The following is a 12,111-nucleotide window of genomic DNA, read 5'->3' as shown; positions in this document are numbered from 1 at the left end:
GTGGACCCGGCCCCCTGTTTAAAAAGTTTGCTGACCCTTGGTCTATAATCATTGTGAAAACCAAACCAAATATTGTGGTTTCTTCCAATAACATCCAGTATGTGATTTCTACTAATTCCATGTTCTCTCATGGGAATCAATTCTGTCTCCATATTAGTATGTGGCTTGTACACTAGCCTGAAAAGATACTGTAGGTACTGAAGAATTAATCCAAATGCTTTATTGATTTACACTCCACTGCTGTTCCATCAAAGGAAAAATCCCAGAAATGTTATTGATCCAATTTGTTTCTACTTGACTCAACAGGGGTTTGAGCAATATCACACCTGTTTCATACCCACAGACTTATTCATGAACATGAGAAATCTCATAAAGAACTAACAATGTATGCAGGCAGTGGTGGGGTTGCATTTTGTCTTCCTCAGAGGCTACCATAATTCATTGAGGGTCCTGGCTATAGACATAATGTCATGGCTTTGCCAACAATCTTCTTGGCTCGAAGGTGGGGTCCATTAGGTGGGAGCCCCCAGCATGCATTCTCCTTCAATCTCATATATTTTAGCTGCCTGTATTTAGCTGGCACAGTGGGAGTGTCTCTCATAGAGTTCTCTCTAGTTACAGGTAGGTAGCCGTGTTGGTCTGGGTCGAAGTAAAATAAAAAAATTCCTTCAGTAGCACCTTAAAGACCAACTAAGTTTTTATTTTGGTATGAGCTTTCGTGTGCATGCACACTTCTTCAGAGTTCTCTCTAGAAAGTTTGCAGGAAAACTCTGTGAGCTTCAGCTCCTATCATGTGCCTATCTAGCAAAACATGAATTGTTGGTTTGACTGCATTTTAAATACCGTCCAATTGGGAGTTCTAAGAAATTGTTCTTTACATAAATAGTGAAAACTTTGGCTTCTTAGAAATATGATACATTCCACATTAAAATGCATTGTGTACTATGCTGAAAGGCCACTCCTGATTCCACTTCAACCACAGGAGCATAGGAGGCTGACTTATACAGAGTAGGACCATTGATTGTTCTAGCTCAGGCAGTGGCTTCAGGACCCAGAGTGGCTTCTTTCCCAGCCCTACTTGGCAGTGTCAGGAAGTGACCTAGGGATCAGTGGAGGCTGGTCCATTTGAGCAAATGGGGCACTAATGACCACAAACCTTAGTCTGCCGTCAACCAACTTTCACCTGCCCATCTTACTGTTCTCAATCAGTCCAAAGCGGTGGCCCTGGCTGTCAGCTTCCTCCTCCTCAGCCTCAGTGTTTCCCTTGTAGAACTCAGCAGAGAGGAAGGTGGGGACGAAATTTAAAACAGTTGCCTTTGCCTATCATTGGCTCTGTCTCCACTTACAGCTTACAGCCAGTGTGGTGTAGTGGTTAAGAGTGGTAGACTCATAATCTGGGGAACCGGGTTTGCGTCCCTGCTCCTCCACATGCAGCTGCTGGGTGACCTTGGGCTAGTCACACTTCTTTGAAGTCTCTCAGCCCTACTCACCTCTCAGAGTGTTTGTTGTGGAGGAGGAAGGGAAAGGAGAATGTTAGCCGCTTTGAGACTCCCTAGGGTAGTGATAAAGCAGAATATCAAATCCAAACTCTTGTTCTTCTATCGCTCTTCTTTCTGTCCCACCAGTACCAATGAGCACTAGCTACCACTACCTTAGATCTTCTGTATGTTGTGGCTGTATTCTATCACTGAGCTACACCTTTCCATGAAGTGGAGTTGCAATGCTAATGCCAAAGCCTGATGCTTAAGGGCACCTCCCTTCTATTTTCTGTGTATGATTGCACAGCCTCATGAGCTACTACCTGTCTCATGGGGCTAGAAGGAAATGACCATTGTATCAATGACCATTATACATGCTGTCTTACAAAGTAACTTACCCTGAGCCATATGAGGGGCTGGCAGAACTGGCAGACACTAGACTACAGTGGCTTGGTGAGGGAGAATGTGCAATTTGGCACCACCACAGCGGCATTCAGAAGGAGAAAGAACTGTCAAGCCATGAGGCTTAAGAAATCTAGTACGGGACTTTTAAAATATTTTGCCAAGGGTGCTCAAACACATGACTTCTTGCAAAGTGTCATCTCCCCCAATAGATGTTGATGAGTTGAAGCTTTGGGCATTCCACAACACCTTTCCTTTTTGGGGTACCATGTGCTGTGTTGGTGTGAAGGGAGAGATGTGTCTTTGGACCAGCGGCTGCCAACCGGTGTCATTGCTGTATATAGTAAACAGCCTCCTTAGAACAGATGCTTTGCACCATTCCACACAATCCCCACAATACCCTTTGGCTGAACAGCAACCACATCACATATTATTAGGAACGAAGATTATAAAAGGATCCCTGTGGCCACATGAGAGGGGGGTGGAAGAGTTTCCAGCAGAAAAGGATACTTGCCATAAGGTTGGGAGAAGGGTCTTGCCTTGTGTGTGTGCTTGTGCATGACAAGTTGCAGGCAAGAGGGGTTGCCATGCCTGTTGCATCTTCTCTTTCAGGCATCACGAACCCATCTTGCTTGTGAAACTTGGGTGGGGATGGGAGAGCTGGCGTAGATGATGTGAGAGCGGGGATTTAAGCCTCCCCAACCTACCTGCAGGACCCAGGAGCATTAGCACCTGCAAATTACAGGTGGAAAACCTGGCACAGCAAGCCATTGATCCGCCACCTAAGCAAAATCGGTTAGCTTCGGCCCGCCCAGCAATTCAACAGACTCTTGGTTCCAGGTTCTAGGTCTGTCGGCGCTGGCCAAGGTGCTGAAATCGCCGGCGCCCGCCTGGAAGCCAGCTTTGCTGCTGTCCAGAGTGCTGAAGCCAGAGCTCTGTTCTTGGTGCTGAAGCCAGCTGCCTGTCTGCTAGCAGCTCGCTCGCTCTCAATTCTCCGCCAGCAGCAGTGACGTAGTCGAACGTGCAAGCGGCTCAGCCCCAGTGTCCCTGAGACGCCAGCTTCTCGAGGGGGCAGAAACTGAGGAGGAGGAGGAAAAGAAGGAGGAGGAGACAGAGAGAGCCAGAGCGGTTCCTGGAGATCGTGTGTGTGTCTGTATGCGCGCGCTTCCCCCCTCCCCCTAATCTCCCCTCTTCTCTGTGTTGCCAGATCAACCCTACCAGCCAACGGGGGAAAAAAAAGAGAAGTCGCTTCTCCAGCCCACCGCCCGCCTACCAGCTCACAGCCCATGAGGTACTGTGGCAATGTGTGCGGTCTGGAGCAAAGGTTTACTGCCATCCTAAATTGCCCCCGACGATTATGGGCTGTATTGGCTCCAAAACCACCATCGGTAAGATTGCTTCTACCTTGCGGCGGCGGCGGCGGCAGGGGGAATGGGGAGGGAGTGTGTGGTTGTACCTCCGATGTGCCAGAACCAGCCGGAGTATGAGGGGATGCAGGTGCCTGGATCGTCCCTGGAGAAGAGATAGGGTGAGGCGGGGGGCGGGGGCTGCAGCGGAAGAGATCGCTTAATCGTTATAGCGTGTTTGTTTTCTGGAAGAAGGGCAGCAGGGAGCGTGAGCCTGTTTTTCCCCCCGGAGGGGGTAGAGAGGGGTGTGTGCATGTGCAGGGTGGGGGGAGGGAGGTGCGTTGAGGCAAGGCAGGCTCCGCTCGCATGCTGCCTTCAGGAAAGGGCGAGCCTGGCGCCTCGGCTTCCTTGGCGTGGAAATCACGGCCGAGGTGTCGAGGCGGATGATCGCTCCGCTGGCTTCCCGGGGGTTGCTTGGCGCCGCAGCCTTCCAGCAGTTTCAGGGTTGTTTTTCCTCCAGAGCTTGGAAACATCCTCCCCTTTCCTCGGTTCTCTCTCTCCCCCGCCGCCCCCCGCCTCTCCCCGCCCCCCGCGCCGACAGCAACGGCCGGAGCCCGGCGCAATTAGCATGCGAGGGCAGACTTGCTGTTGCCAAGGAACCACTCTCCTTAGCAGACCTTCAGCCTCACCGCCCCCCCTCCCGGCCGCCTTCTCGCCCCAATCTCAATTCGCATCCGAGAACCAGGAAGAAGAAGGAGGAAACACACCCAGGATTTGGCCTCCTGTGTAAGAAGCCAGGCAGCCGGTTCAGCTCCTCCGGCTTGGGCGCAGTAAAGATGGGGCAAGAGGCGAGCAAAGGCTTCGGTCGACGCTCCTGAGCCGAGTCCGGGTCACAGTCTGGAGCAGGAGCCGCTGGCTTTGCAGAGACACTCGGTGCAAGTTGCGTGGAGGGAGCAGGTCAGTTTCACAACTCGGCAGAGGAAGCCAAGGACTGCCAGGGGGAAGGGGACCCTGTTCTTGAATCATGCTTTAGGGAGGCGTTGTGTGGATCTGGCGAGCAGGACCCCCAGGAAGTAGTGGCAAAGAGGGCTAGCCTGGTGCCTTGGGCAATTCATGCCATATGGCGTTATTCCTGCTTGAAATTTGCTCCTAATCCCTTTTCTCAGGGGTTATACCTCCCCCCCCCCGCCATACACACACCTAGTTGCGAACAGCAAGTCTCTTCAACCCAGAGTCTGAGTTCATTCCTGGGAATAAAGGTCTGTTTTAAGTCAATGGGATGCCTGCCGGCTATCTTCTCTGACCTCGTGCCCTCCAGACGTTTTGAGACTACTACAACGCTCGCCAGCTGCCGCCAGGTTGTTCTCCAAAATCTGGAGGATACCAGGTTGGAAAGGCTGGATGAGAGTGTCTAGAGTTGGGGTGCTAGATAGAGTCCAGGAAGCAGTAGGAAGAAAGTTTTCAGGAATGGGGAGAAAGAAGACCTGTAACTTAGCACAGCACATATGCATTATGTGTTTGAGTGCTTCATAGCCTCCTCTTCTGTGCAGAGCAGCTTACAGAAAGATCAAAAGTCATACAACAATGAAAACAGAAAGAACTATGAAAAATAACAACAATGCATTTTTTTTTAAAAAAAAACAAACAGCAGAGGAAGATGCCAGTGCCACACAAAACTGGCAGCTCTAAAGGCCTTTTAACTTGGCCCCAAACAGATATCAAATTTGGTGCCAGCCAAGACCTGCACATCTCTTCAAATGTGGGGGACCCAGGTCAGAGCTTCTGAGGATTATGTTAATATGTGGGCAGTTTTGTGTGCTAGAGAAAGTGGGTGATATTAATAGCAGAAACTGACAATGGTCATAACAAGCACACACACCCTGTTCATCTTTTGGGAAACTTCCCCTTCAGGCCATGTGAACATTGACTCCAATGTCCAGACACCCTCTGCAGTATGTTCAGAGGCCTGTTCCACATCCTGAGCCGTTTCCCCTCTGAATATCTCAGGTGCTGGGTACAAGCAACAGGAGGGAGGATGTTGTTTTCGTGCCTTGTTCATCAGGCGTTTGGCTGGCTGGCTGCTGGGAATGTAATGCCTTTGTCTGCTCCATCAGGGGTTGTAGGCATTTGCTTGCATTGCCTGTTTGGGCTAATAGGATGCCATTTTTGTCTCTGGTCCAGGCTTCTGTAATGTGCTTGGATGTGTCCACGTGTCTGAGCTTCTCCTTTAAAACCCGGGTTGAAGGCTCTAGAAAGACCCTCTGTTTGGCAGCACTATGCTTTTTAACATTGATGGCCCCCCACCCAGCAGTGGTTGGCCCTTGGGACTGGTGGGGCAAAGTGCAGGGAGGCCAACAGTAAGTGACAGGCAGAGGCATCACTAGTTTTAGTTTCTCCCCTATCCTCCTTCCTGCTGAGTTCTACAAGGGCAAGACTGAAGCTAAGGAGAAGGGGAAAGCTGACAACTAGGTTTGTAAGTAAAAAGGCAGGCAGGTAGGGGTTGTTGGGAGACAGGTGGAGGTTGGTGAGGCAGCCCCCCATTTGCTGTAATGGTAGAGCGCCACTGCCCAAATCCTTCTCCTCCTTCTGGATACCACATTCAACAGCAAGTTCCGTACATCTCTGTGTTCTCAGCCAGCACAAATGCAACCTTCAAAGAGAAGGGAGCCTCATCATGCTTAAATTTACCACCTCCTGGGCTCCCTTACTGTGGCCAGTCTTTAATATACTGGCATGGTGGAAGTAGTTCTGTTCAGTCTGGAAGTCTCCCCCCCCGGAAACCCGCACACTATTATTTAATTACATGTGTATATGACAGGAGTGAGCCAGCAGTAAAATTACACTGGGCAAAGTGTAATAAAACTCATTATTAGCAAACACAGGGTCTGTGCAGCAGTGCCAGGCCTAATAAGCACATCAACTCATCTCTGGCAGGTCTTGTCCCCATGAAGCAGTTGCTGAGACTGAAGGTACCCGAATCCCTACAGCTGCCTAAATCCCCTCCTCTCCAGGGTTTTCTCCAAGCAACCTGAGACTGCGCCTGCATGAAGCTAACTTCTCCCCTGCCCCTTTCATGCCTCTTCTGGTTCTGGGAGACTGGGGGGGGAAGGACGCTTGTAGCAGGAGAGGGAAACACCCATGCCTCTTCACCAGCTGGACTCATCTCTGCCTCTTGGCCTCCCTTGTCTCCTGCTTCAGCTTCTGTTTGATTCTGGACTGCTCTCTGTCAGAGACTCCCCCCTCTCTCACTCAGCCCTGCTACCTGTTCAGCTTCTGACACCTCCCCCCCCCAGTCTTCTCCCTTTTCTCCCTTGGACCGCTCATCGTAATCTCACCACCACTTCCCGGGTTCTGAGCCTTCTTCTCTTGGGGGATCCCCAGCTAGTTCCTCCTACCATTCCTCTGCGTCCAACAAATCAGTGACAGTATGGGCTCAGGGCAGTATATATGGCATTTTTATCCTCTGGAGAATAAAACATATAGGCTGAGAGAAAGTGGCTGACCCAAGATCAGCACTTCCCAAGGGACAATCTTAACCACTCTCAGTTCATGTTCAACTGAGCTCTGGCATTGAAAACAGCTGTTAGGACCAAGACTTGGAAGATTCTACATCCTAGTGTTTACGAAAAGTCCAGTTCACCTTATCCCAGGTGTCAGTCCCTAGACCTGCCTGTTCAATCTTTTTTTGAATGCCCTTATATGGGCATACAGTGTATACACTGCAAATACATACAGTGTAATTCCAAGCATGTTTATTCAGCAGTAAGTCCTGTTGGCTTCTAAGTGTGACTTAGTCCCTAGTACGGTAAATGAGCAAAGGACTGTTGTCCTAAATTGGTTTTAATACTCATTCCCTCTCTCTGGAATCCTGGAAGCTGCAGTCTATAAATTGGCAATTCCCAAGCAACAGTTACAGGTCCCAGGATTCTTTGAGGGCAGCTAGGGCTGTTACGCTGGTATAATTACCACATGGAAAGTTGCACAGATGTGCCCTTAATAAAATTCAATGTCCCCTAAGCAAGAGTAGGCTTTGCTCACCCAACCCTGATCCTAACAATGTTAATTTGAGAATAGGTAATGATGGTTTCAAGGGGGCTTACCTTACTTTCAAGCAAAATCACTTAGGGCTGGACAGACCTATACACCTTCCATGATAATACTCAGAATTTAAATGGTGCCTTGGGATATTGTAAACACTTGGCAAACATTAGCTCAGTCATCTGCACGAGGTAGCCGGTATTATTATCCCCATGTTATGGATCAGGCAGTAGTGATTGAAGCAGAAGCATAGGACCTTGACAAAGGCAACCTACTGAGCGGAAAGCAAAGGCAAGATTTGAAATGGGGACTTGATTTCTTGATTTCTCAGCTCACAGTGTAATCCTATGCATGTTTCATCAGAAGTAAAATCTACAAAGTTCAGTGGGGCTTGCTTCCTGGTAAATGCGTTTGGACACTTTATTTATTTATCTAAAAATATTTATCACATGCCCTATGCCACTTCATCTTGGGGAAGGGCATGTAATGTATTTAATGCAATAATTACAAAATAACACCCTCAAAATAAGAAACAACCAGCGCTGGCCTTGAAGTAAAAATGCTTCCTTGGTGCCAGGCTGACCTAAGAGGGGAAGGTATTCTGTAACCAAGGTGCCAGCCAGGAGTGAGCATCACTGAACTCAGTGGGACTTCTTTTGTTTGTTTGTTTAGTTGTTTAGTCATGTCCAACTCTTCGTGACCCCATGGACCAGAGCACGCCAGGCACTCCTGTCTTCCACTGCCTCCCACAATTTGGTCAGACTCATGTTCGTAGCTTCGAGAACACTGTCCAACCATCTCGTCTTCTGTTGTCCCCTTCTCCTTGTACCCTCTATCTTTCCCAACATCAGGGTCTTTTCCAGGGAGTCTTCTCTTCTCATGAGGTGGCCAAAGTATTGGAGCCTCAGCTTCAGGACCTAGCCTTCCAGTGGGAGTCTCAGTGGGACTTAACTGGGAGTAAACATAGGATTATACCTAGCCCTCTTGCTATAGTAAATTCAACTGGATTTCCTCCATAAGATTGAATCCTAAGAAATGCTTGGCACATCCCAAACCAGAATCTTTCCTCACAATATTTCCAGAATCCTTTGTTTAGATTTGCTGGGAAAATGGAATCCCAGACCGTGAGAAAATGAAGCAGTCACCACTAGCACCTCAAACTGGAATGAAGATATCCAGTGAAATGGTCCAATGCAGCAAAAAGCACCAACAATGCTGACCACGCCGTGTTTGAATTTATGTATCTTTGCCACCAAGAGACCTAGAAACTTGCTTAATTGTTTTTGAAAACAAACTAGTTTCTTCATTGTTTTTGACCAGGGCCTTGAACTGCCAAAAGAGGGAGAGGAGGAGGAGGAGGATCCATGTAGCCTGTGGGTCCATCTGCCTAGCCCATCTGTAGTGCGAGTATTTTAGTGTAGGAGCTTCAAGGCAGATGGATGGGATGTAGAAACCATGCTAAGCTCACCAGAAAGGTGAACCTCCTGCGCACATTTCACAGCCCAGAAGCTATTGGCATTTTGCTGTGGGTGGAATTATTTGTTTCTTTAAAGAAAGAAAAGAAACATTGTTTCCCCCCTTGGATTTTTATTTAGGAAAAAAGAATTGAACAAAAAAAAAAATCCATTACCAGTTCTCTCATGATGAATTTCGGCTTCTTGTTGTGAGCTGGTGATTTCCTTAGGGTCCTGGCCAACATTGAGCTTTATAGAAAAGCTAATTTGAGTGGTGAATGGAGGCTGTTGACCTATGAAGCTAATGTCTCATCCTGAATCAGACCATGGGGGTTCTATTTCCTGATATGCTCTTTGACAGGAGATATCAAGGATTGAACCTGAGACCTTCTGCATGTGAAGCATATATCTACCACTCAGCTACATTCTCCCTTGCAATAGGAAGCAGCAACCTTATACCAAGTCAGGTATCCATCTAGCCTAGTATTGTCTGCTCTGACTGGCAGCAGCTCTCTACAGATGCGGACAGGAGACTTTCTCATTCCTATTTCGAAATGTCAGGGTTTGAACCAGGGATCTTCTGCTTGTAACCCATCTCTCTTGATACACTTCATCTGGCTGCCAAAGTTATCACTTCCTCAACATACCCCTTCATTTGAGAAAGGACAGTGAAAATGTCCCAGGGGGAGCTAAGCCAATTCCCCCCACCATTCGAAGAGCTAGTTTTCCAGTTTGTGCAGAACGTGCAGGTGAACAAGCAGCAGCGATCCCCAAAAGCAGCAGCACACTCTTCTTGCAGCCCCCCTAAGGCTGCTTCTTTGCCAGCTGGCTTGAAACACACAGTTCGTTTTCCTTCCTTCCCTCACTTTCAAACAGGGGAGGCAGGGCATCATAGTTCCTTTCGACACTAACCCAGGCAGGTAGGGAATTCCATGAGGCACACATACCAGTCATCTAAGAGCGCTCACTGGTCATTCTTTAGATGGAGATCTTGTTGTTCGCTCATACAACTTAGTGTCAAGTAGTACAAAAACCTGTGTTTGGTGGTGGCGGGCAACATCTCTGTTTTTGGATGGGAGTCAATTACTGGCGGGACCCAGGTGTTGCTGTGGGTTAAACCACTGAGCCTAGGGCTTGCTGATCAGAAGGTCAGCGGTTCGAATCCCTGTGACGGGGTGAGCTCCCATTGCTCGGTCCCAGCTCCTGCCAACCTAGCAGTTTGAAAGCACGTCAAAATGCAAGTTGATAAATAGGTACCACTACAGCGGGAAGATAAACGGCGTTTCCGTGTGCTGCTCTGGTTCGCCAGAAGTGGCTTTGTCATGCTGGCCACATGACCTTGGAAGCTATACGCCGGCTCCCTCGGCCAATAATGTGAGATGAGCGCGCAACCCCAGAGTTGGTCACGACTGGACCTAATGGTCAGGGGTCCCTTTACCTTTTACAATTACTGGCAAATTCAGGTTGATTTGGAACTCTTGTGCAACAAACAAAATTGGACTTTTTGTGATAAGTTGAAGTGCAGGGAAGATGCACTGACAATCGTGGGATAACACCTGCTTATTCCAGTGTTGTCTAACCTCCCGGGAAACAAATCAGAATGGGTGCTCAATAAATAGCCAATGTTGTCTCATCTCCCTGCAGACAAGTCAGGTGATCATTATCACCTCAATAAACAGGCGATCTGGAAGTGACCTGCATATATTCAGGAAGAATTCTGAAAAATCATGGAATCAATCAGTAACTAGGAATGTTGGAGAATCCAGTTGGAAACCGCAGCAAATCACAGGTCTGCCCGAGGTCAGGAATGGAAAACATTATTAGCTGACTTTTTTATCCCACAAACGTTTCATAAATAATCACATGGTTTCCCTTCCCTTGAAATGCACTGAGGTTAATGACATAACTCATTACGTCCTTAACTACATGAGTTCCATCCACAACAGACAGCGAGGCAAATCGCCTAGGTTTTAGTGGAAGCTGAACCGTGATGGGATGGAGACATAGGGCAAGAGCTTGTATGGAGCAGAGAGGCTGAGGAAGAAGGGATGAAGGAGGGGTATGAGGAGCACACAACAGACCATTCCCTTTCTGCCCAGTGGGGCTTTCCTACCCTTTGTGTATCCTTTGACTCCTACTGCTTTGGGAGACCAACAAAACCCTCCCCTTTGCAAGTGCTGTATTAAAAGCCACTCTGCAAAGGCATCGCTGGCAGCCCCTTTAATTCCCCTTGTGTGCTGCTGAACCCTTCAATTGTGGGGAAGTTGCTCAACCCCTTAGCTGTGGGGGAGTTGTAACAGCCCATTCCGCCACTTCAGAGTCCTTTTCACTTTCGCTCACAGCAGTGTGTCCCTGCAGAGGTGTTGGGAATCCTGTTCCCTAGCAATCAGTGGCACAGGGCGCTGTTTTGCTCTTTATGGGCATTGTGTGCGTTGAAGTTCTCCTCCTCCTTTATTTCAGCTTCACTTGTTGCATCTCATGATAAATTATTGACTTCTTAGGTCAGTGGGTGGGTGTGTTTTTCTGTCTCCTCCCTGGCAAGAGGAGTCCTTGGCGTGATGACACCAGAAAGAAAACCCTCTGCAAACATTCAGCAAAATCCCACGCTGGAGCAATATACACTCTCCCCTTTGCACAGAGCAAGCATCCTGTGTAACCTTTCCTTTCCACAGAGGGTACAGGAAAATGCACATTCCTGCTTCCCATTGATTTTTTAATTATTTTTTTAGCATCTCCTGTGAAACAGAGGGACCAGTTCCGCTGACTTATTCTCCTTTAGCCAAGACTTTCTGCTCAGTCTCCCATTTCCCCAGCCTGCCAGAGTATCAGCATGAGGGTGTTCAGACATAGCTTTTGCCCCTAAGCCTGTTTAGCTGAAACCCAACCGTTTTGCTCAGGAGTGGGTCTGGTCTCTTCCCATGCCTTTGTGCTGATGGGAAGCCATTCAGTATAGTGACCTGGTGCCCTCTAGCTCAGTTGGTAGAGCATGAGATCTCAAGGTTGTGGTTTGAGCCCCACATTGGGCAAAAGATTCCTGTATTGCATGGGGTTGGACTAGATGACCCTCATGATCCCTTCCAAGTCTATGATTCTAAGATTCCATCTAAGATATTTTGGACCACAGGTTCCATCAGCCACAACCAGCGTGGTTATTCCATAAAGGTACTATCAGGCACCCAGGCCATGTGGGAAGGGCCCATGATGCAGATTGGGGGTGGCCAAAGTGATGGCCTGCAAATGCTGTTGGACTTCAACTCCCATCATCCTATTGGCCTGCTGGCTGGGGCTGATGGGAGTTGGAGGCCAACAACAACAACTGGAGGGAACTATATTGGCATAGATCCTTTCTATGCTAGTGTGCTCTTGGATTCTGGAAGGGATGCAGCTGGTATG

At 48.4% G+C, this 12,111-nt stretch overlaps 1 protein-coding gene across 1 annotated transcript in view; it reads left to right on the top strand.

Moving 5' to 3' along the window:
- The first annotated feature begins 2,971 nt into the window (after positions 1 to 2,971).
- The window catches only part of FAM131A (family with sequence similarity 131 member A), a 58,186-nt gene continuing 49,046 nt past the window's right edge, over positions 2,972 to 12,111 (top strand). Inside the window, exon 1 of the mRNA XM_035133878.3 lies at positions 2,972 to 3,268. Within this exon, the coding sequence (XP_034989769.2) occupies positions 3,238 to 3,268 (31 nt within the window). The 5' untranslated portion in view covers positions 2,972 to 3,237. The remainder of the gene's footprint in view (positions 3,269 to 12,111) is intronic.

This window comes from Zootoca vivipara, chromosome 5 (assembly GCF_965207765.1).
Source record: "Zootoca vivipara chromosome 5, rZooViv2.hap1.1, whole genome shotgun sequence".
Classification (NCBI taxonomy): domain Eukaryota; kingdom Metazoa; phylum Chordata; class Lepidosauria; order Squamata; family Lacertidae; genus Zootoca; species Zootoca vivipara.
The sequence above is the reverse complement of the archived record's forward strand: the minus strand, read 5'-3'. Positions and strand labels throughout refer to the sequence as shown.